The following is a 22,848-nucleotide window of genomic DNA, read 5'->3' as shown; positions in this document are numbered from 1 at the left end:
TCCATAGTAGCTCCAAGGACCAGTGCAGGGCCTGATGGGTAATGAGCACTCTATAAACACTCATGGTCTTCACCAGCACCATTCACATCTGACAAATGCCCTGCAGGCCTCAAGGCCCATATCTCCAGCAATATCCACAGTGATGGCTCCAAGATTTCTGAATAGAATAGGCTTAGGAATAGTGGTGTAGTTGGACGAGTATGTAGCAAGTACCTGATTTTCCTTCCATCTGTTCATTTGGGGTACTCCATAGGGAGGGTAGAGGTGCTGGGGCTTCCAGCTACTCAGCACTGCTGCTGATTTCATTTCCTTACAACTGCCTTAAAAGAGAAGAGTTATGTCACTCCTTATGGATAACCCAATTATTCAGAGACTTAAGTAATTTTCTCAGTATCACAGACTGGGAGGGGCAGTTACTTGAGCACAAATGGTGTGAATTCAAAGAGCAATTCAAGATCGGTAAATATGACTTTCTTTTAGAAAGTTGGATTTAAGCCCCAAATCCATCAAGCTTGTTTCTTAAGCAAATGCATAAAGTTTCAAAAGCCACCAAGTTTTAGCTTTGCTCTTCCATTTGAGGGAATAAAAAAAATATTCTGCTGCCTTATGTAAGAGATATGCATATGGACTCAGATGTCACATACCTCCAGGGTCACTATTTGAAACACATATTTAAAAGCAGCAGATTCTTTCACACACACACACACACACACACACACACACACACGCACACACACACACACACACATACACACACACACACACAAAGCCAGCCAGAACAGCAAAGATTGGGATCAGCTAAGTTCTGTCACTCCATTTCTCAAAGTTTTATGGGCACACAAAACACTTAAACACTGCTAAAAAGCTGATTCTGACTCAGTTTAGGATGGAGCCTGAATCCACATTTCTAACAGGCTTCCAGGGGATGCCAATGCTGTTGGTCTTTGGACCACACTTTGAAGAGCAAGGGGCTGAAGTGCCTGACCACCCTTTCCCATGCTAAGCTTCTGAACATGTGTCAAACACCTGCTGGGCCGCCTAGTACCTGGGCCCTGTCTTCCCTGCCATTTCACATGAACCTTTAAGCCTATCAATGAGGCTATGTCCAGATCATTCTGCTCCCATATCTGATCCTGTCTCTTCCCTTCATTACCCACATCCATTCCAGGTCAAAGTAGGAGTGAGGGGAGAATCCAGACCTATGAAGTATTCCTTTTCTATTTTTCTCCCCACAACCCTGCCTGATGATCTTTTCTTTCTCTTCTAAAGTCCTTCAGCACTTAAACATTTTACCTTTACGTACATTGGTCACTGATTTGAATTAGATTATACACTAATAAAATCATGTCTTCTCATTATTTTCTTGGTTTATTCTGTTTCAGTTTCCAGCTCTCTATGGTATGTCAGCCCTTAGTGAGGCCTTTTCAAAATACCGAATTTAACCTGTTCTCTCTTACCATCCCTCCTGACCTCCTGACTAGTCCTAGAACTCTCTTTAAGTTTCTTCATATCACTCGTCAAGATTTGAAATTTTCTTTTTTTTCTTTCTTTCTTTTTTTTTTTTGTTGTTGTTCATTTACTGTGTATTCTCTGTCCCCTCCCTTCACCCAGGAGAGGGACTTTGCATTGATTACCACTCTGTCTCCAGTCCCTGTATTGAACAATAAATAATCATTTCATGAAGAATGCAGGAACCACAGAGCTGGGCATACAAGAGGTGTTAAAGAAAATGATTACTAGATGAATCAGAGAGCTGTCATCCAAGGAGTAATCTGGAAGTCTTATGATTTTTTTTTTTACTTTTGAAAACTAGCTCTTTTTCTGTTTTCCTCTCTCTTATGTACCCACGGTAGCTAATATCACAATTAATTTTGAAAGAGCAGACATGTGAGTCACTATTAACTCTCAGTAATAGTATATGTAATGTTATAGATTATACAAAATAATATGAACATTAGGGTGGACTTCCACAATGTTTTGGGAACACAGGGCAAATTTAGGAGTGGGTCTCTTCTTGTCCATTCCATCGACAAAGCCTTCTCATCAAAGCCCTTACCAAGCTCAGCTTTCATCTGCTGCCAGGCCTGCCAACACACTCTAGTCTCTCATCTCAGACCTCAATTATTTTGTAAGGCACAGAATACAGCTTTTTGGTGTACACGGAAAATGGTAGAAAATTCAGGCTATTTGGGAAAATTGTATGTACAAAAATGAACCTACTTGTTAGAGAAAACAACCTCTGGTAGTTCTCCAGTTGAGACTGTGGTTATTTATAATAATATGAATGAGTAGGACAGAAATGAAGGCTGTCCCTGCCACAGGCCATTTGTCTGGAATAAAGGAAGAAAACCCTGTCTGATGTGTTCTAAAGAAGGTTCCTTAGATTTTGCATTACTTCTTGACTTTAGACTTTGTGGTGGAGTATCGAGGATTGAACTTCTTTGATATCTCTTGAAAACACAAGAAAAGGACTGGCTTACGACCTTGATATTGATAAGAGTTTCTCTTTGGTCAAATATGAAGTTCTTAAAAGTGAAGCTGGGTTGTATCTCTTCAGAGGTCATCTGTGGGACCCTGGTGACTAGAGGCACACACCTGTTCTACACTGCAGCGTTCTGTTGGGGAAGGCTAGAAAGGCAAACCACCTAACCTCTAACTACAAGCACCCGTAATGATACCCTCTGCCCAGCTCTGGAAATGCCATTCTAAGACTTTACAGCTCTGTTGCTCCATCCAGTCTTTGCTCTTACTTTCCCTTTCCTGCCTTGTCCATTCCCAAAGACCTCTGGTGAGGCGTTCTTTAATCTGCTCCTGCTCTCATATTTTTCTGTCTTCTCAGGTTCTTTTGGCTTTACATGTACCACTACCAAGGTAGATTGTGGTTGACTTGCAGATGAAATATTAAAGTTCAACTTTAATTTCAGATAAACAACATATTTGTTTTTAGCAGGAGTATACCCTGTGCAATATTTTTAGTGGTTAATCCTAGTGACTCCAGTTGTGCGCTTAATGTATTGTTTGCCTTTGTCATGCTTTTTTTTCTGTCATTTTACTTTTTATTATCAGGGATATGAAGAGGGTAGAAGAAGGAACAAAGAGGAAGAATGAGGGGGTCTCAAACTGGAGTGATGATTTCTCTCTTCTTATGTAGAGATGTCGTACAAAGCATGGAGAATCATTTCAGTGAAGTCCTCAAACTTCTGGTCCCATGTGTTGTGTTTTCCCAAATTTCTAAGTTGACCTGGGAAGTGACATGAGTTTGAAATCAGAGCTCTTGAGCAAACTGAAATTAAAGTATCCCAGCTTAGTTGCAAAATGAACAAAGTAGTAATGAGGAGTGTTTTTACCCTGCAGAACAGGTTCTCTGGAATAGGATCTCTGGCATGCATCATGTGGATAGGGACAATTCAGTCACAACAGCCAATCCTGGAACCCCTTATAAGACATGAAGTGCACACTGAGTCCCATGTAGATCCTAATGAACATGAATGGCATCAATTTGGGGGATGTCAATACTAATGACGGCTTAACTAAGTTTAACAAGAATTTTCAAAGGGCTGAAGTTTGGTTTATATCAACTAAAATTGTTTAGACCTCATCACAACGCTATGTGGAAGGTAGTGTCATTATCCCCATCATGGATGGGAAAACTGAGGTAGGCAAGATTAAATGATTTAGTTACTTAACTAAATTAAGAAGTTAGTTAGTGGAGGAGATAAACTGGTTCCAGGACCTACTCCCCTAAAATCCCTCTGTTTCTGCAGCCTCAACAATCCCTGAAAGCAAGCAATTAAGCTACTGGCATAAGCAAACTCTTCCCCATGAGCACACTCCTGACGATGAGAGGAGTCTGAGTGTGCCCTTGGCAGGTCACTCTCTTCCCTTGAGCTGTCCAGGTTCCACAGTTGGGTCAGCCAGGCAAGGTTGATGAAATAATGAGGGGACGTAAATGAGTTGTGAATAAATTATGAAACCGAATGCATTGCATAAGGATTCTTTTTAAGAAAGCACAAATGAAAGGTTGCAGGTCAGAGTTTAATCCAACTAAACTAAGCTAATCTTTTTCTTCCTCTCTTTTCTCCCTCCAAGGCTTTTCCTTCATGACCATCCCTGTTACAACCTGCTCAGATATTCTGCTGAGCTCTGAGATCTAGAGACATCAGCGAATGATTATAATTAGATAGCCTTGGCCCTTCTGTCCTCAACAGGATGAAAGTGGTGTCCCACTATCTCAGAAATCATCCAAACTGAAATGTGAAACCAGAAGGAAAATAACTCCAGAGGGCCAAGAGGATCATTGTTCCTTCAAAAAATAACTTGACATAACTTGAGAAGTGCTGGGAATGTCTGCAAATGCCCTATTACAGAGGGAATAAAGTACTCCACTGGAAACAGATGTGATGTGTTTGATTTCCTCTGATACTCTGAGCTGAAAATAAAGAAAATTACTTAATATGCTAACTCTCTGGTTAAATGGAACAGTCACAGTTTCAAAGAGCTCAGTTTGGAAAGAAGCTTTTGAATAATAAACCATATATTCTGTTACAATCATCAACATAAGAAAAGGCTAGTCATGTCCCAAGACCCATTTGTCCAAAAAGATCCTTCTCCAAATCCCTCAGATGAGCTTTAAGTGTGCAAATGATGGCGATTATTTATGCAGAAATTTGAAACTATTAATGGCTTAATCCATCTAAAATCCTAATGAAGTTCTTTGATAATATTCCTGTTTGTACAGCCCAGCAAACAGAGGATAGCAGGCGGCGCCCACTGTGTTCCTTAGCAGCAAGCTATGTAATGAAATGAGACCTCAGGCCCAATCTTTGTACAGAACACCAGATTATTATCAGGACTCCAGAAATGTGGACATTCAAAGCCAGAAAGGCTTTAGAAAACAACCGGACCTAGTTGAGTTATTCCTCCTTTGCAGCAATTTCCCTAAAAGGAAACAAGCCAATGTGGAATTTTTAAACTTTTCTTTTATTATAATTTGTCTTATAATATTCTAGATCTGAGTAGGAATAGTCAGGTGGAAGGAGGTGGGTTCTGAACACTGTTCATAATCTAGATCCACAATTTGATGAAAAGGATGACAGAGGACACCTTTTAAATAGGCAGGTGCAGGATTACCTTCAGGACAGATTTTTCCTTCATCCTTTCCCATCTCCACTGTAGCCTCATATATCTTGATACACATTTCTATCATCAAATCTATGCATTTTGTGTCTTTATTGCTCTTTTTGAAACGTATTACTCTAGGCTTAAACAAGTGGATGCTGTGTACATTGAGATCAATCTTGTAATTAGGAATTCGGGTGGCAAAGCCCTCCTGAATGGGTTTTTATGGACCCCTAAAACAGAAAAACAGGATATACAATGCCCACCCACCATCTCCACCGCCAAAATATTTGTCTGGATCCCAAATGCCAGACAGCACTTGCTTTATCTGCTCTTCTGTGCCTCTCTTTCCTGAGTCCTGGCTGCCTCATTTCAATAGATAATTGAAATCTTTCTTACTTTCTCAATACTCCGTGGGGAAATTCCACTTGGAAATTGTCTTTCCCCTGTCATTTTTACTTTATAGTTAAGAGGAGAGGGATGAGCTGGGAATCAGGATTCCTCTCTCTCCCCTTTTTTTTCAAATGACGTAGGGAGTTTGGACATCCTCCCTACCCCCATCTCCCCTCTTTGATGCCTGATTCCTTGAGAATTATAGTTTTCCTTTTAATGCTTGCTGATTACCACATATAGTAGAGCAGCAGGGGCTACCCAAGGAGGAGCCTCGGAGCAGATTCTAATCTCTGATCAGCCCCAGCTGCCCGCGTCCGGGGGAGCAGCCGTGATCCCCCCCAAGGCCGGTCACAAAGCCCAGCTGAGCTGAAGCGCGATAACATCACACAGAGGCTTCCAGAGTCCGCGGTGCGCCCTGCTCTGCGGGGGCCGCTCCACTCCACCGGGGCTGAGTTCGCCAGGGGACAACTTACGGTGTTCACCGGCTGTCCACGCTGCAAACTCCCAAGTGGGAGGGGGAAAAGCAGCCAAGGCAGCGTCGCGACGAAGAGTACAGGCAACAAAAGAGGAGAGAGAAGAGGTGCGGGAGGCAGGCAGAGAGAGAGACTGGGACACTATCCCGGGCTCCCCAAGAGCGCCCCTCCGATGCAGATGGGGAGACTCTCCGGGAGGGGCGGATCTTTCTTGGGGCCCTCTCCGGCCCGCTGCTCAGACAGGTAGTTGGGAGAGAAAGAACAAAGGTGCCTGCGAAGGCAGGCGGCGGTCCCGGGGCGCCCCGGCGGCGGGGAAGGCCGAGACACCCCGCGCCCTGCCCTGCGCGCTGGCGCCCCGACTCTGCGGTCCGAGCGCCTGGCGCCGGTGCCTCCTCCCGCCTCCCCTCTGGCCCCTCGTCGGGGGACGCTGCTTCCGAAGGGACGGGAGGCCGGCTGGAGAGGAAGTGGGGGAGCGGGGGAAGGCCGCGGGGGGGGGGGAGCGCCGGGAGGAGGCGGGGGGCGGGGCGGGGGGCGGGTGCGCCCCTGAGCCGCGGAGTCGGGCCGGTACCGACTGCCATCCTGCCGCAATTTCCCTGTGTCATGGCTCCGGTCTCTTAGCAACAGCCGCCAGTCCGGCCGCCCGGAGCCGCCGCCGCCGCCGCCGCCGCGGGCTCAACTCCACCCGGCGGAGCCCGGCGCGCCGCAGCCACACAAAAGAAGCTCAAGGGCCGGGGACCGCGCGGCTGCAGCGGCCCGCTCGGGGGCGCCCCGGGAGGGGACACCAAGAACTGAGGAGGAGCGCCGGAGGGCAGAAGGGCTCCGAGGCAGGATGCTGGATGCGGAGGACCTGACACTTCTTGGAAACTCTTGGAAATGGCTCCCGCCACAGCGCCGGAGGGGGCTGCGAGCCCAGGGCGGACGCTCGTCCCCGCTCGGCTGCTGAGCAGCGCTCGCGTGGAGGGCCCCGAGGCGCTGTCCCTGCGCCCCGCCGTCGGCTCGGGCTGAAAAAGTTTCTCCATGGTTCCTTTGTGTCGCCCGAGCGCCCGTTCGCCGGTCCCGAGCTTCCCCGGTCTCCCAGGGTAAGTGAGCGATATTGTTTGCGTCTAGTGCTGCCATTTTGAGCACTTCTGTCAGTCCCCAGCCCCGGAGCTGCCCCTCCCCAAACCTCCCGTCCCCAAGCTCCGATTTTCCCTTCTGATGTTCTGGGAGAGAAATTTCCCTGGGCGGGCTACCGGGGATGCGCTGCCCAGAAACAGCGAGTTCAGGATTGCCCTCACTTCGCTCCTGCCTGTCTTCTTTCCAGAAGCGGACTCGCAGCTGCTGCACTCATGTGACTCCAACAGAAATAAGCAGACCAAAGAGAAGGGCGAGGGGCGCGCTGCCCTGCCCGGGAGGGGCTGAGGGTCGAGGACTTGGGTTGGGTGCCTGGCACAGCATGGCGCTCGCAAGCCTGCGGGCTCTGAGCCTCAGTCGCCGAGTGGGGCTTAATCCATCATGAGCGGAGAACTTGAATGTCTCTCTTGGAAGCAGTTGTATTTTTAGACATCACTCCTTTTCTCCCCCCCACCCCATCCTCCATTCCTTAGCCACGGAAAGATCAGCGCCAGGCAAGTCATTTGCGAGGGCAGACAATCTCCACTGCTAAGTTTGCTTTCTTGCATTAAGTCTAAAGGAAAAACCTCAAAGGTGGGTCTTCCTGGGCTCCTGACCTTTGTCAGTATTTCGTCAGATGGTGATAGGTTGGAAAGGGGTTAAGCTTTCAACAGGGCTGGAGGAATAATAAACTAGGGAACTAATTGGTAGCTATTAAACTAATTCTAAAGATCTTCTGTAAACGATTGTTGAAATCCATCTCAATCTTCCCCACATCCTATGCCAGCCAAAGCCGCCTTTCCGAGGAGAAATACATGTGGGTGCCTTCCTCCCCCAAGACAGTCAACATCCTGGTACACCTTATCAATGCTTAAACAAAACATAAGCCCTTCTCTCCTGGGAGAGCCACCCTACAGACTGAGTCTGGATTTGCTTCTACAATGTCTTGTCCTTAAAGCCTTCTTGAAGATAACCTCAGACCTCCAGATTATTAAAGATCCTGGAATCCAGGGGCCAGTTAAAGTAGCAGCCTCTAAGTTGCAAGTACATAAAAAAAAAATGTTATTATGGGTGGTGTTAGTGTCCTTCCACCCTTTACATACAGGTACATACACAATGTTTGTACTTATTGGTACAGCTCCTTTGAAGAAAAAAATTCTAAAGGCTTGCAGATATGTTCTTTCTACTGACCCTTCCTTAACCTACCTAGTGTTTCTTTTTACTGAACCTTAACTAAATTCCAAAGAGGTATTGATTTGCAGACATTCTAAAGAGCTGATTAACATCTGCTTTCCCACATGGAGAAAAGATCCTGCCTATATTGATACAATGAAAGGAATTAGGGGCCAAGGCTTTTCACCCAAGCAACAATTAAAAGCAAAAATTTGCCTAAGTAACCCTACATTTGCAAAGGGTAATTTATTCTAAAACATGATTTATCTTAAAAAGGCTAAAAGACTTGTGAAAGATACTTACATCTTTCAGATTCACGCAATGTCCTTAATTTGAGCATCTCTACTATAGGAGATAACACAACCAATGGGACAGAAAATGTTATACTCTGAGGATTCAGAAAGCCTGGAATTTTAAGAAGCTGACAGATAACTACAGATAGGGCCTCTGTGATTTTTTTTTTAAACTTGGACTCTATTACAAACAACTAAATAAACTTCCTCAGGATAATCCATTGATTATTGCTACTATCCCTTCCCAAAAATGACCTCATGAGAAAAGGATGAAGAAAACAGCTCTCACTTGGGGAAATGCCATCCTATAAATCATCATTATTATGTCGACTGCTTCACCTAGTTAATTGCCTACTCATTTGAATGCTGGGATTCTGTAGACTGCTCTTGGCACATTAATAAGGGGTCAGAAAGCTATTGTGGCAGTTTTATTTTTTTTTAAGATTGTAATTTTCCTACATGAGGAAAAGATTTTTCTCTTGGAGATTCCAGGGGACTTCTGGAATTCCCTGATGAAATTAGCACAAGATACCTTTAAGGAAGTCCCTCTGAGGGGAGGAGAGAAGGCCAGAAGGAAGAGCTCAGTTACATAACCATTACCTAAAACTAAATATTCCACCCCAAGAAGCTGTTCAGATGTTGCAGAGTAAAGATGAGAAGGCTTGAGAAGGATCTGCTTGCCTTTAGCTGTAGGAACAAGAATAGGTGAGAGCAAACTTTGTGAAGGGACTTATTGTCACAGTACTGAAATATGTCTGGTATTTTCTTAGCAATGAATTCTGTTAATTATCTGGAGGAAATAAACTGTCTTCCTGCCAGTGTATGTAGCCTTTCATTTTCATCCGTGAAATGAATTCTTTGCACCTCCATACAATAGTAACTTTCATGACTATTTCAATAACTTTAGGCTCCACATTGAGAGACTCCTGGGCTTGCCTGAAGACTTGCCACTTCTGTGGCCCCTCCCTTGGGAAATCTTCTGTGTCCAGTGAGACAAAGGAAGAGAAAGACTCTTGCCATGAGAGTCCTCAAGTCCCCAAACTGAGTATCAATTATTGGCACGTCATTGACTGCCAGCCAAGAGGGTTTGAAATGAACATTGGTGGATTACCTATGTGTGGGGGATGGGATGGGGACGGAAGGAGAAAACTTCTCAAAATTATTTCATCATCACCTGTCAGTTATGGCAACAGTGCTTCTCTTCATTTGTATCTACCCACTTTTGGTCTCTGTGCTGGGCGCTTAGATTAGTGGGTAAAGGTTCAGGAGAGTGGGTGGTGGTCACATATGAGATGGGATCCGGGATCCTGGAGTGGGGCAATTGCAGCACGTGGGATGTTGCTGCAGTCAAGCCTTCACCCTCTGACTGTCTTCCTCTGCTTTGCAGCAGGAGGAGGTGGCGAAGCAGCTAGTGGGCAGCTGGCGCCCCCTCTGCACAAGCCTCTGCCCCAGCCCCACAGGCGAGCCCCTATCTCCACGAGTTCGCCATGATCGCCACAGGAGGCCTTCTGAGGATTTCCGCCAGAAAGCAGGATCCGCTTCGCCCCCCAAGCCAGGTCCCTAAGCGCAAGAGGAAAACCAAGAAGAGGCGCAAGAATGACGTGGTAGTGGTGAAAGGCAAGCTGAAGCTCTGCTCCATTTCCGGCCTTATCGCCCTCTGCGGGATCCTCGTGCTACTGGTGGGCATAGCCATGGCTGTGGTGGGCTACTGGCCAAAGACCAACACGGCCAATAGGGAGGGCAGTAAGCAGCTGCTGGCTGCGGGCAGTGCCAACCGCGGCCTAACCACCACCGCCAACAGCAGCAGTGGCAGCAAGAACTCGTCCAGGACTCCGGTGGGTGTCAACTCCAGTTCCGTGGGCGTGCCCAGAAGCACGCCTCCAGCGCAGTCAGCCGCCCCTCCCTCATCCTCTTCCAAGTCGGTGGGCTTCTTCTTTCGCATCTTCTCGGGTTACCTGCACTCAGACAAGCTCAAGGTCTTTGGGCCGCTCATTATGGGCATTGGCATCTTCCTCTTCATCTGCGCCAACGCGGTGCTGCACGAAAACCGAGACAAGAAGACCAAGATCATCAACCTACGTGATCTCTATTCCACCGTCATCGACGTGCACAGTCTTCGCGCCAAAGACCTGGCTGCAGCTGCAGCAGCGGCTGCTGCCGCCGCTGCCTCCTCATCGTCCTCGGCTCCCACCTCGGCGCCCCCTGGGACTGTGCCGCTCAACGGCTTCCTGAGCTACGTGCAGTCGCGGGGACTGGAGCTGAAGCCCGGAGGCTGTGGAGGTTCTGGGGACACCTTCGGGGCGGCAGCAATGCTGGCCAGGGGCTCCTGGCCCCACCCCGCGACACTGGGAGGGGGCGGCGGAAGGGCCCGGGGCGCAACGTCCCCACCCGACTTGGCCTCATCCCCGCGCTGCCTGCGAGAGCCCCCGAGCCTGGCAGAAGCCGTGTACAGTATCTACCGCGAGCGCTCCGGAGTAGCGGGCCGTCACCGGGCCACCACCTCTGTGGCTACGGCAGCCGCCACTACCACCGCGGCCGCCAGCGGCAGCAGCAGCCCGGCGCCCTGCAGCCCACCGGAGAGTTGGGGGCGCCAGAGCACCGCCAGCTCCCTCGTGGGCTCCTCGCTGAGCGCCTTCGCGCTGCTGCCCTTACAAGGGGACCGCGACAGAGACGGGGAAGCGGAGGGTGCTAGCTGCAGCTGGCAGAGGCCACCCGGGGAACGCGGCTCCCGGGAAATCCCACGGGGCGAGGTTGAACTGAGTTTGACCGACCTTCGCGGCGCGGAGGGTGGCGCGCACTGGGCGCTTGGGGAGCTGGATGAGCCCGGGGGCGCGGCGGCAGCGCACACCGCCAGGGGGCAGGGAGGACGTCTGCCCAGGACCGGCAGGTACGCGGCCTTGAGGCGCCGCAGCACTAGCGGGCTCCCGGACTACCGGGCCCCGCCATCCCCTGAGCCCCCGCCCTCCCCGCGCGGTGCGGACCTGGACTCCAGCCTTCAGGACACAACCGCCATCCCCTCGCCTCCCCTGCTACAGGAGGACTCGTCCCGTGCCAGGCGGGACTCGGGGAGCTCCCAATCAGATGACCTGTCCAGCAGTAATAAGGGCTACACTCCCCTGCAGGAGGCCGGCACCTCTTTGGAGTCGGTGGTGGAAGTAGTAGCCAGTAAAAGGCAAGACTGTGAAGATGCCACCGCTTTGAGTGCGGAGCAATGTCCCTCAGAGAGTCCCAGCCAGGAGCAACCCGCGGCCGAGCAACCTCAGCCGGTGCAGAGGCAGTTTACAAACAAGGAGAAACTCTTCATGATTTCCCAGTCTCATGCCACAGGCGTTGAAGATGGAGAGCTAGAAAGCACTGGCATTTAGGGGGGAAAGAGGAGCCACAGTGGGGAAAGGAGAGAGAAGATGGAAGAAATACTCATTTGGATTAGTGCATTAACAGCTCCCCAATTCCTTTGTGGACTGGTCTGAGGAAATCATCCAATATCCAAAGAGCTGCAGAATGTTATTCTTGAATTGCATTCACAAGATTCTTGTAGATAACTCCAAGCAATTTTTTTTTTAAAAAAAGCTAACTAGTCCTTTTATGTCCGATGGTGATTGTATGTTTCATGAAAACCAAATGTATTAAAAGGTCAGCAATCTAGTTCATTAGATAAAATTCTCTTAATTTTCTTAGGATCAAGATAATATATTTTTTACAGTAACTGTGCACTTTACTCCAGTTTTTGTTTGTTTTGTTTTTGACCCCTAATTTTCCTAACCCTTGTATTTTGGGGCTGATTTTGTGGATTGCTGCTTGTGAATGACAAGCTTCCTGCCCCCCTCTCTTTGTGGAGCTTTGAAGGGTTGATTTGTTTCAGTTTTCTTAGAATTGATCTTTCTAAATGAATTCAAAGCCCAAAGTATAAGTAATTCAGGAAAGAGCACTCTCTTAGCCCCTTCCCACTCTGCTCATGCAACTGTCCAAAGGCCTCTTTATTTTTGAAAAAGGGTATTTGCATTTTTATACTAGGGTATGTTGCAGAGACTAGAGTGATCCAGGAGTTAGATGGACTGTGAGGTCACAATATCAAGTACACCATACTTTATTGAGTATTATCACTCCTGTATTGAAAATAGCGTCAATATTTAAAGTCTTTCCTTTTTTTAAATAAAAGAAGTTTCCAAACAAACAGTTAAACATAAGATCGCTTCATTTTCCCTGGGAACTAAATACTGCTTCTAAAACACAGTAAACATTTAACAGTTTATCTGATGAATCTAAAATAATTTGCTATGATATTGCTACTTTGACTGTAGTTATCTTCCCCCCCAAATATGAGTGAAAGTATGAGGACATCATAATAGTTTCCTGGTATATTTTTAACTTTTAAAAACATAGGACAGTACTAAACAGTTGGGAGTTCCTCTCTTGAGTAGAATGAACCAATAAATAAATAGCACTTTTCTATGATACTTTAAGTTAACCTCCCAGCATTAATTTATAGAGGACCAGGTTCTGTATTCCCTTCCCATCTTCTTGGATTTCATCATTTGATTTTGGTTTTTTAGTTTTTGGTCTTGAATCCATGACCCACATAGGCAAAAAGGTAGTGTTTCAGTACTTAACAGATTATTTACATTTGGTGTTATTAAAAGTCAGCTAGTCAATGTTCAAGAACAGGAAAGACAAATAATTACAATTCCATTGCCTCTTCCTTTGAGTGTTACCTGAGGAGAATTGCTTTCTTTTTGGCTATTCAGATACAAGTTCTTTACACAGAGGAGACTATTTCTGCAGAAGACTAAAATACTGATTTCAAAGGAAAACCAGTATAAGATGTGGTCATGTTGGTTTTGGTGCAGAAAGCAGCTGGTCCTGCAGAAAGATTGCATATTCAGGATTGATAGTGGATCCCAGCTCTTGGCATTTGCTATTTTTTTGAACATGGCACAGATGCTGGGTCTTCAGCATCTTTTCTGTAAAATGAAAACAACTTGACATACCTTTTAGAGCTTTGGGGAGGAGATAATAAGGCAGGAGAGGGATTATACATGAAGAGCCTATTAGACTACTGGCCCAGAGTATGTATGCAAGAAATGGTGGCTTTTGTAACCATTACTACCGTTATAATACATTGTCTGAATGCATGCTGTAGAATAATGAGATTGGACTTCATTGAAATCTGGAATAGCCACTCATTCTCCAATAATCTTAAACAAATCACTTAATCCCTCTGGGCCCTGGAGGATAATATAATCTCTATGATCCCCTTCAGCTCTAAAAGCATTACTTAAATTCAGAGTATTGGTTTTATCCTGGATACAATCATATCATATTTGTGCACAAGACTTAGCGAAGAGTGAATATAATTCTTCATAAACTTCCACTTATGTAACAGTCTGTAATGATTTTTTTAAAAATCTGGTTACCAATTTGGATCTACATTAGGTTAATAACTCACTTAAAGGCTCTGGGTTAACTTATTGAGCTCTCTATGGCACAAAAGTGAGTTTACACTATCCAGAGTGACAAGCAAGAATAACAAGACCTCCAGGTAGGGTTAAATTTCAGCAGTTCCAATTGTATTAATGCACTTTACAAAACAAACAAACAAACAAAAAAACAAAAACAAAAACAATATTTCACTATGTTTTCTCCATTGTACTGAAAGTGTGTTATTTAAAAGGAAAAATTGGTTCTGGTGTTATACAATTCTAATCCAGTCCTCAGAAAATACATTATAATGATATTTATCAAATAATAAAGCCATCATTTTTTAGCTTAACTAAACAGGGGTGAGAAGAATAAGATTTATTCTTTATCCCTTACAAACTTTAGAAAATTCAGACTAAACAACTCATTATACTTACTAATACTGATTGAGTAGTTATATTAGTCAGATTAAATAAACATGTGGCTTCTGTTGATCTCACACATCTGAGTGTTTTCTGAAATTAAATATTTTCAGCAAATTAAATGACTTTAAAATCAAATCATTTCTATCTTTTAAAAAAAATTTTTTTTTTGGGGGGGAGCGGTTGTAGAGGGACAGCATGCTTTTATTTTATTTTATTTTTTTATTTTTGTATGCAGTGCTAAGGATCAAACCCAGTGCCTCACCCATGCTAGGTGATCGCTCTGCCACTGAGCCACAGCCTCAGCCCCAAGTCATATCTATCTTAACCATTGTGCAGTTTAACCAGTTTTTTTCCCCCACCAGATTTTTTTTTTTTGCTTGAAGATAAAAAAAGAATCAGTTCAATTCTCCAAATTTTGGGAGACATCTGGGATATCATCAGACTTCAGGATGAATTCTTTGCAATGATAACTGTGAAAATTCACAGTATTAACTTGCATAGGAGCAAAAATCTTTTGCAATAATAGAGCTAATTGTTATTCAATATTTACTGTGGTCTAAGTTCTGTTCTACCAGCTTGACATATATTATATCAGTTAATCCTCATAAAAACTTTATTGAAGTAGGATTGGTATTATCCCCACTTTACAGAGAAAGATATTGAGGTCAGAGGGATGGAGAATTTACCCATGATTACACAACTGGTAAAAGGAGCTAGGATTTTGAGAGTTTTGACCATTGTATGAACATGCTGGAAAATAAAATTAGCATTTTTATAAACCATTGAAATACTTCATACCTCTTTGGATTTCTACTGAATCCCTTTCCGGAACAATTTTTAGACATGCAGAGCAATGGTAGAATTACAGTAAGAGGTAAGGTTGGTGTTTGTGTTTTAGTCTTTGGACCAACAAAAGACTTTTTTGTTTTTTTCCTAAGGGACTTGGCAGGCTTTTTGGACCTAATCAATCAAAGGGCATATTTGGAGGGAACTTAGAATCCCCCACCTTGTACTTACAACCACATGTGGTATGATTCAGTGGCAACAAGCAGTGGCAGGCCTCAGGTGCTGAAATAATCATGGAAACTGGCAACAATCCTCCCCCCATTTCTATCATGTTCAGGGATGATCGGGGCATGTTACTTGCCCTTTCTGTATCTCAGTTTTCCTTTCCATACAATAAGAATAGGAATGGTATACCACAGGACTGGATGCAGATTAAATTAATGCATTTCTCTGTAAAGTGCTTATAACAGGCTTGGGACATAGTGTTATAAAAGTTTCATTTCTTTTATTTCAAATAGAACCAGCTGCTAAATAGAATTATTTCATCCATCCTTCCTTTTTATTAGCAATCACTTTAGGTTTAAAAGCTTAATATGTAAGGCAACATAGCATAGTGGCTCGAGTGTGACTTAGAGAGCTTCCAAAACACTGAGTTTTGACATCTATTAAGTGGAAGTAACAAATGGCATTTGACTTATAGAATTAATTGTTCAAATGAGGGCTAAATAAATTAATATGTTCAAAGCACTTAGAACAAGTTCTGGCGCACACACAAAGTCTAGTAAATATTAACCAGTAAGGCAAAATAATTAAGGAAATGTAAATATTAGACTAAATTCATTATTCAGTTATTACAGACACAACCTTAACTTTACTGTTCTGAAACATCTTAATAACTTAGGTGTATCAGAAAATAAAATAGAACTTAAAAACTGAAAACTTGTACTCCTGCAACAGTCCCTGGTAGAAAGAACATAAAACAAATAAGAACTAGACACATGCTCCTGTGGTTCATGACCATGGTATTGTATGACAATGAATGAGTTTTCAAATTTCTCATGTGACTGCATTTTGTTTAGGATTAGACCATTTCCATTTACTGAAGCTGGTCACATCAGAAGGGTCAGCAAGCCCCTGAGGTCCCAGTCCTTGTCTGTCAAAAAGTCCCAGAGGAAAGATCAGGAGTTTTGTTTTGTTTTGTTTTGTTTTGTTTTGGTACCAGGGATTGAACCCAGGGGCGCTTAGCCACTGAGCCACATCCTCAACCTTTTCTATTTTTTATTTACAGACAGAGTCTTACTAAGTTGCTTAAGGTCTCACTAAGTTACTGAGCTGGCTTTGAACTTGTGATCCTCCTGCCTAAGCCTCCAGAGTCAAAGGGATTACAAGGAACTCCTTTGAGTTATTTAATTTGTCTTGAAAAAAGTATTTCCTGTTAATTGTCTCTTCACTCATTTTGAATTTCTCATAAAAATGCAGTTTTGAATATGTTTTGCGGGGAGTTAGAGAATTAAAAAAAATTTCAAACAATATATTGTTAGTGCAAACTAAGTAAAAGGATTTGTATTTTATTAAAACAGTATTTTTGCAAAGATATAAAAATTTGTTTTATAGTCATGCAATTTATAAATAAGATCTTCTTGCATTAAGGTTGCAGTTTAAGGTGAATGCTTTCCTCATTCATAACAAAGAAAGAATAGGAGTTGACATAGATGGAGTTGGATTTTGAGAGACTCAGACTATTCTTTTAATTTTGTTGGGGGGAGGCTAAAAAGTCTTTGGATGAATATTTGAATATTCAGAATAAGTTTTTTCATGAGTAACTTTGAAAGTCATTCTAAGACTTTTTTTTTTCTTCTTCTTTCCAGGGAAACCATCTTTGAGGTTTTTTTCTTCAAAAAGGAATGAGTTTCTTTAAGTGGATATGAAAATTATGTTTTTTCTATTAAGCCACCACAAGTTGGGAAGCCCCACTTTAGTCAAACAGCTGCCTGCTACTCTCCAAATTGCTTTTTCTCTGTGTGTCATTTGTCTGTGATGTTTACAAAGCACTGGGCTAGTGTTGGGTCCAGCTGGCTTGAACCACAGTAGGGTTGTATATCAATGCCCAGAGTTTTTAGCTCATATCTCCGAGCAAGAGGCCACTTAGGGCTTCTACTATCTGAAAATATATTGTTATTCAACTTTAAGTTGGCTCTCACCCTGCCCTTTCAATAATGCCAGCTCAGATGTAGTCCTGCATGACAAACAGAATGTTTGTTATCTCATTACTAAGATAATATATTGAGGTCAAAAGACTAAAAAAGCTCACATAGATACACACCTGGGCTATCACAAAGACTGCCTGTCTCCCTAACCTGTGCTTCAGATCCTACCTTTGACCAAGTGCTAGAAAGAGCAGGAGGCTGGCTGTGGATAACAAGAGAAGACAGGAGGAGGCAGACCCAGGGTGGAAGGAAAAGAGAATCCCTTGAAAGATAAAACAGATAAAGTCATGCTAGAATCTCTAGGAACCTTTTCTTGGTCTTATGAAAGAGCACATGGTTACTCTTGTTTGTGGATCATTTTGTATCTAGACAAGAGTTTTAAGATGACAAATTATAATAGCTTTTACTCCTCAGAAAATACTCTTTCAGCAAATGCATGGCTAGACATAAATTTGTATATTTTTCAATATTTAATAAATTGTGTTATTGTCAATTCTCTTGATACTACTAGGTACTAATGGTCTAATAATGTTTAATGATTGAAAGGAAATCTATGGGCAAATTTACAATTGTTTTTAAGTTGAGAAACTCAATTATCTTTCTATACTTTCAAAGGAAGAAAATCCAAAGCTATTATTAACCAATGCACTAGGTCAGTTGGAGCCAACCAGGTCAAAAAAGTTACTTTGGCTCAGTGTAGGATTTGTAAAACTGTTTTGTTTTATGTGTATACTTGCATTACCATTTCATTTTGTAAAGATCTAACTTAAAAGAAAATAACTTCACCTGTAGGGGTAAGTGGCTGTGGCCCAAGCTGCTTTCCTCTTGGTGGAATATACAAATCGTTTTCAGATCAGTTCAAGATGTATTCCAAACTGCTTATCATGTGTCAAATAGGCATTGTGCTTTCGGTACAAAGGAGGAAAATATGAACAGTAGCATCTCCACCTGCAGGCATTTGCAGTAGAGTTGTTTTTTGAGACAACACATCACCAATAATTTCAGTACAGTGTAAGTTACACATTGCAAGAGTCACATGGGCCTTCGTGCTACATCCTGAGAAATGAAGAAATGTCAGGTAGGTACAGAAAGGTGGGCAAGGGGTATTGGCATGAATATTTGCAAAAGGCAAACTCAGTGCAGCATTCTAGATTTTCACAAGCTAACTTAGATTGGACTTTCCTCTGGTGTCCCCACAGGAGCTGAGTGAGGTTTTTATTTTGAGAAGAACAGATCAAAATTATATATTTCTATATCTACAGATATAGAAAAATAAATATCTTTTTATATATAGTAGAAGCATATTTGAAATTAAGATTAAAGTGACAAGGACATTTAAATACTCATATTCCCTGCATTTAGATATTTAATTATTCCCTATTTAGGACTGACTTCTACTAACAGGTCTTCCCAACTAAGAAGTATCAGTACATGGAACTAACAAACCACATTCATATTGGAACTAAGCTATCTTTATGAGAAAGAATGATTTTGGTTGAATTACATATTGCTTGAAAAATAACATTTAATTTAAAACTCCAAGTTCTGGAAATTAGGTCTTTATATGGGCATATAAAGAGATCTAACTTGAAAGAAGAATTTGTCACTTGGCAATGTTTTGTGTACAGTTCCTGGATGGTGGGTAATACTGTGTTCATCCTTGTGAAGTGAACATTAGAGACAATATAAACTTGGGGCCTATTTTATCTGGCTACAAGTCATTTTTCATAATCTAGTTGAGATAACTGAATGTATTTCTATAGATTCCTCTACTGATTTGAAACATGACTTATGTCGCAGAAAAAAATAACTTATTTTTGTTAATAGCAAGCATTCCATTCTTATTTTTCCTTACATACGTGTTCAGACCCAGATATCATGTTGCAAATGAATTTTCTTTGTGGACTGGTACCAAAAGTCTATGCTCTTTGATTTCTAAAGAGCCAGTCAACTGGGGAATCCCTGAAAACAAATTTGGCCAAAATAATGCAGTATAAATGCAGCTTTGTTTACTTACAAATCTGCAAAGAAAACATATAAGCAAAAAATGCTTTTCAAGAGAAATATTCTATTAAAGCAAGAGATTATATTGGTTTGTTTGAATTCCCTACATAATTACTTGATTCTTCAGAATCTTTTTAGACTTTTAGTGCATACATAATCAAGGCAAAAGTATAAGATGTATTTATTCTTTTTTCTAATCCACGTAAGTAAGAATTTTGCAAAAGTACTTTATATTACAGTAATGTAATGTAAATTGGATGTTACCAATTGAAGTTTTATTGCCAGAGTCACTAATAAATCTTTCCTAGAGATATAGTTATTGGTAAGACGTTTAAAATTTGGAAATGCTGGTAGATAAAGTGCTGGATAGATATGGTGAAGTAAATGATGTCTTAAAGCAAATAGGATCCTTGATAAAAAGCAAGAAAATTCAAAGGATGAATCTGGTGACCTAAATGCTAATCCTTCTGCTTATGTAACCACACAGCTTGGTGTGTTTGGAACACTAAATATGACTTCCTTGCTTGTTTATTTGATTGTATAATTTCTTCCATTTGTATTCCTAATTTCATTTCAGCTTCATGCCTGAGAACATTTCTTGATTTATGAGTCTTGCTTGGAATTACTACTTTAGGGAAAAATGAATGTATTAATAACAATAATAATAATAACAATAGGCTTATTGGAGACCAAAAAGTAATTTGAGCAAATCACTAATAATATAGTAATTGTTTGTTCCCCAATTTTTTAAGATATCTTCTCGTGTAGAGAACAAATTGACTGATATCTTTTTGAATCATGCTGCTGAAAAGTCAAAACACAGTTAAATTATATGCTCACAACTTCCCCATTCCTATATCCCACGGATGTTGGGCAATAGAAACTTTATTCTATTATACAGTATATTCTGACTAAGTCAGAGATGTGGTGGTGAATACTTTCTGAGATTTCTTTCATTATTACACAAATGAAAATGAAATTTAATAATGCTCTAACTGCCTGATAAAAAATGCCATCTTTAATTAAGTCAATGGCAATTAAACATAACACTTACCAATAATTTGAGCAGAGCATCTGGCCAGGCTGGAAGAATGAATCATATTCAATGGAAGCTTCAAATCATAGCAAATAAATAAATAAAGTGAAAAGAAAAAAATCACTTCAGGCATGATCAGGGTCATGAGTAAAAATATCCAAGTTGTTGTGTGGCAACTCCTAATACAGCATAATTTTAGAAAATTATTTAGTGATTGTATAAATGTGACATGCCTGAAAAAATGCTAATTAAACTGGTTTACACAATGGTTGAGATGTATAATTATTTAGCCATGCTCCCACAGTCATTTGAAAAGAAATTGTAAATTCCAGTTCTAAAAGTCTGTTTTGGATTATAAACACTGGAGCTGAGGGTTTTATGTAGACTTTTCTCTCCATTGAAAATTATGATATCTGGGTAGTGTCACAGGGGGTGCTTCACTCTTCTCTGACTTCACTGACACAGTTTAGGAAGAGCAACCTCAACAGTAATGATCTACATCCTCTGGTCTTTGCCCAACAACTTTCAGCACACAGAAATAAGATATTAGATTGACCTCCAAATGAATAATCCAGTCATTGTAACTTTTGATTCATAAACTCTCCTTACAACCTTAATGGGAGCTGATGGAGTAAATGGTTGCAAAGATGAACCACAACGCCCTGTTAAAATCCAGAACATTTTAACCATAATGTCTAAAACAAATGAATGCCTGAGATTGATTTCCAGATCCTGGCTTGGAATTGTCAGCTTGGGAATCTACAAGTTGAAATGTTGAAATGAAAATGAGGATGGATGATAGAAGCACTGGTAGAACCACTTCCTGGGATTTCAGTTGCAAAACTTATGAACTGAAGGAGATCCCAGAGTCGTGCTTGGTGTGTGTGCACACATATGTGCATCAATGAATGACCCACTGAAGCATAAAACAGACTATCCTTGAAACTTACTGCTTTATTCCAAGGTCCGTAAACAAGACAAACAAAAAAAAATGCTTTTGCAAATAAATCACATAGCATAGTAACAAAACCCTCCCTTCAAGCAGATAGTAGGACTGATAAGCCTTGGGTGACATAGGTCTTATGGCAAAGTTAAGAAAATCAACAAATTCCAAATTATAATTTCTGCCTAGAATTCTGCCCTAGCCCAGGCTTGAGAATTAACTTGATTGTATTTATGTTACCAAAGCAAATACATGAGACTCAATGACCACTTTCATGGTCAGTTTTTATATTTTATTTCGGTTTTTATATCAAATGGTTTATCTTCTCATTATGCCTACGATAGTCAATATTATGACCAAGAGTGAAAACCTATGTTCTGTTATTCTGGCCCTTGCCACAAAGACTTCATAAGGCTAGAAAAAGGCCCTGCAGAATCAAGTGAACCAAACCAATGTCAATTTCACAGGCATTGGAATTGATTTCAAACTAATTTTTCATAATTAAATTAAAATAAACTAGGAATAATTTATTATGCAACTGAGTTGCTTAATTTGAATGTATGTGATCTCCTCCTTCCTACTCTAATTAGCAAGTTCAGAGATGGTCAAAATAATTTTGAAAGAGCTTATGTTTGTTCTAATGCCAGTTGAGGGTGTTTTTATTGGGGGATTTGCTATGAAGAGTGTTCAAAGAACTCCAAGTTTAATACCAAAAACACTGATTTGTGGAGGTTTCATACACTTGATGTGAACTAGATTATTTTCTCTGCTTTCTAGTCTTCCTAGAACAGGTCTGTGAATTTCTGTTTGACTTTCAAAGCAGAATGTACTTCTTATTCACAAAATAAGCAAAAAAAAAATAGCTATAGCAATAAAATTTTTATCTGATCACAACCACATTATGCCTAGGGAAGTTCATTTAAATGGTATTGTTAATTTTCCCATCAGTTTTGGTTTTTCTTCTTACCACAATAAAAAGCTCAAGACTGGATCTAATTGATATAAGGTGATGGGACTTTTTCAACTGTCAAAAGAACAATCAGTTAATCTAGTTTAAAAACAACAACAGCAACAATTTACCCTGCTATCTCCTTGCTGAACTCCTGCACTGATCATGATCTTATCTTCCTTAACTGTGTGTTGCTGTGTTAGGGCTCTAGTGAGCAACACAAAACCATTTTAGGATGAGAACTATTTAAAATATATTAACACCCATTTTCAGGCAGCTTTGTGTAAAATCACTTTCGTATGCTTTTATTCCCCAGATGACTCAGATCTATCTTCACATTTTTATGTTTAGTGTTTGTTCTAAAATTTTAGATTTCCCTACATCTTGCGCCCCCTACTGCTGAGTAGGAGTGTAGTACACTCCTTAACACAGGCCCTGTTTCAATAGATAATCTGCTTTTTCTGTATAATGAATGCCCACTCTTGCTGCCCCACAACCCTTGCCAAGATGTGATTTAGGTAATACATCTCCTTCCCAT

At 41.9% G+C, this 22,848-nt stretch overlaps 1 protein-coding gene and 2 long non-coding RNA genes across 10 annotated transcripts in view; 1 reads left to right on the top strand and 2 right to left on the bottom strand.

The window, feature by feature from the left end:
* LOC120886347 (uncharacterized) overlaps positions 1 to 22,848 on the bottom strand; it is a 91,412-nt gene that overhangs the window by 30,181 nt on the left and 38,383 nt on the right. The gene's annotated exons all lie outside the window — the stretch shown is intronic.
* Positions 699 to 6,100, bottom strand: LOC110596973 (uncharacterized). Its single transcript, XR_002482824.3, has 3 exons — positions 5,985 to 6,100; positions 3,348 to 3,435; positions 699 to 3,241 (listed from the first exon to the last, which is right to left on the bottom strand). It is a non-coding gene; the product is annotated as an uncharacterized LOC110596973 (long non-coding RNA).
* Tmem200c (transmembrane protein 200C) lies at positions 5,681 to 22,260 on the top strand. Of its 8 annotated transcripts, none has more exons than XR_005729287.2 (3): positions 6,926 to 7,063; positions 9,930 to 12,175; positions 17,040 to 22,260. XR_005729287.2 is itself a non-coding variant. In XM_040275061.2 (3 exons), exon 3 carries the CDS (start codon positions 10,030 to 10,032, stop codon positions 11,905 to 11,907), a length of 1,878 nt encoding a protein of 625 aa, XP_040130995.2. In that variant the 5' UTR covers positions 6,931 to 7,063; positions 7,571 to 7,670; positions 9,933 to 10,029; the 3' UTR covers positions 11,908 to 20,686. The 8 variants fall into 8 exon arrangements, 7 of the variants coding, with proteins under 7 accessions (XP_077886478.1, XP_040131001.2, XP_021575809.2 ...); XM_040275061.2 differs by adding an exon at positions 7,571 to 7,670 and having other exon boundaries at positions 6,931 to 7,063; positions 9,933 to 20,686; XM_021720132.3 differs by adding an exon at positions 7,571 to 7,670 and having other exon boundaries at positions 6,931 to 7,063; positions 9,930 to 20,686.

Source organism: Ictidomys tridecemlineatus, chromosome 13 (genome assembly GCF_052094955.1).
Source record: "Ictidomys tridecemlineatus isolate mIctTri1 chromosome 13, mIctTri1.hap1, whole genome shotgun sequence".
Lineage (NCBI taxonomy): Eukaryota > Metazoa > Chordata > Mammalia > Rodentia > Sciuridae > Ictidomys > Ictidomys tridecemlineatus.
Note: the sequence above shows the minus strand (reverse complement) of the source record. Positions and strands in the feature narration are given on the sequence as shown.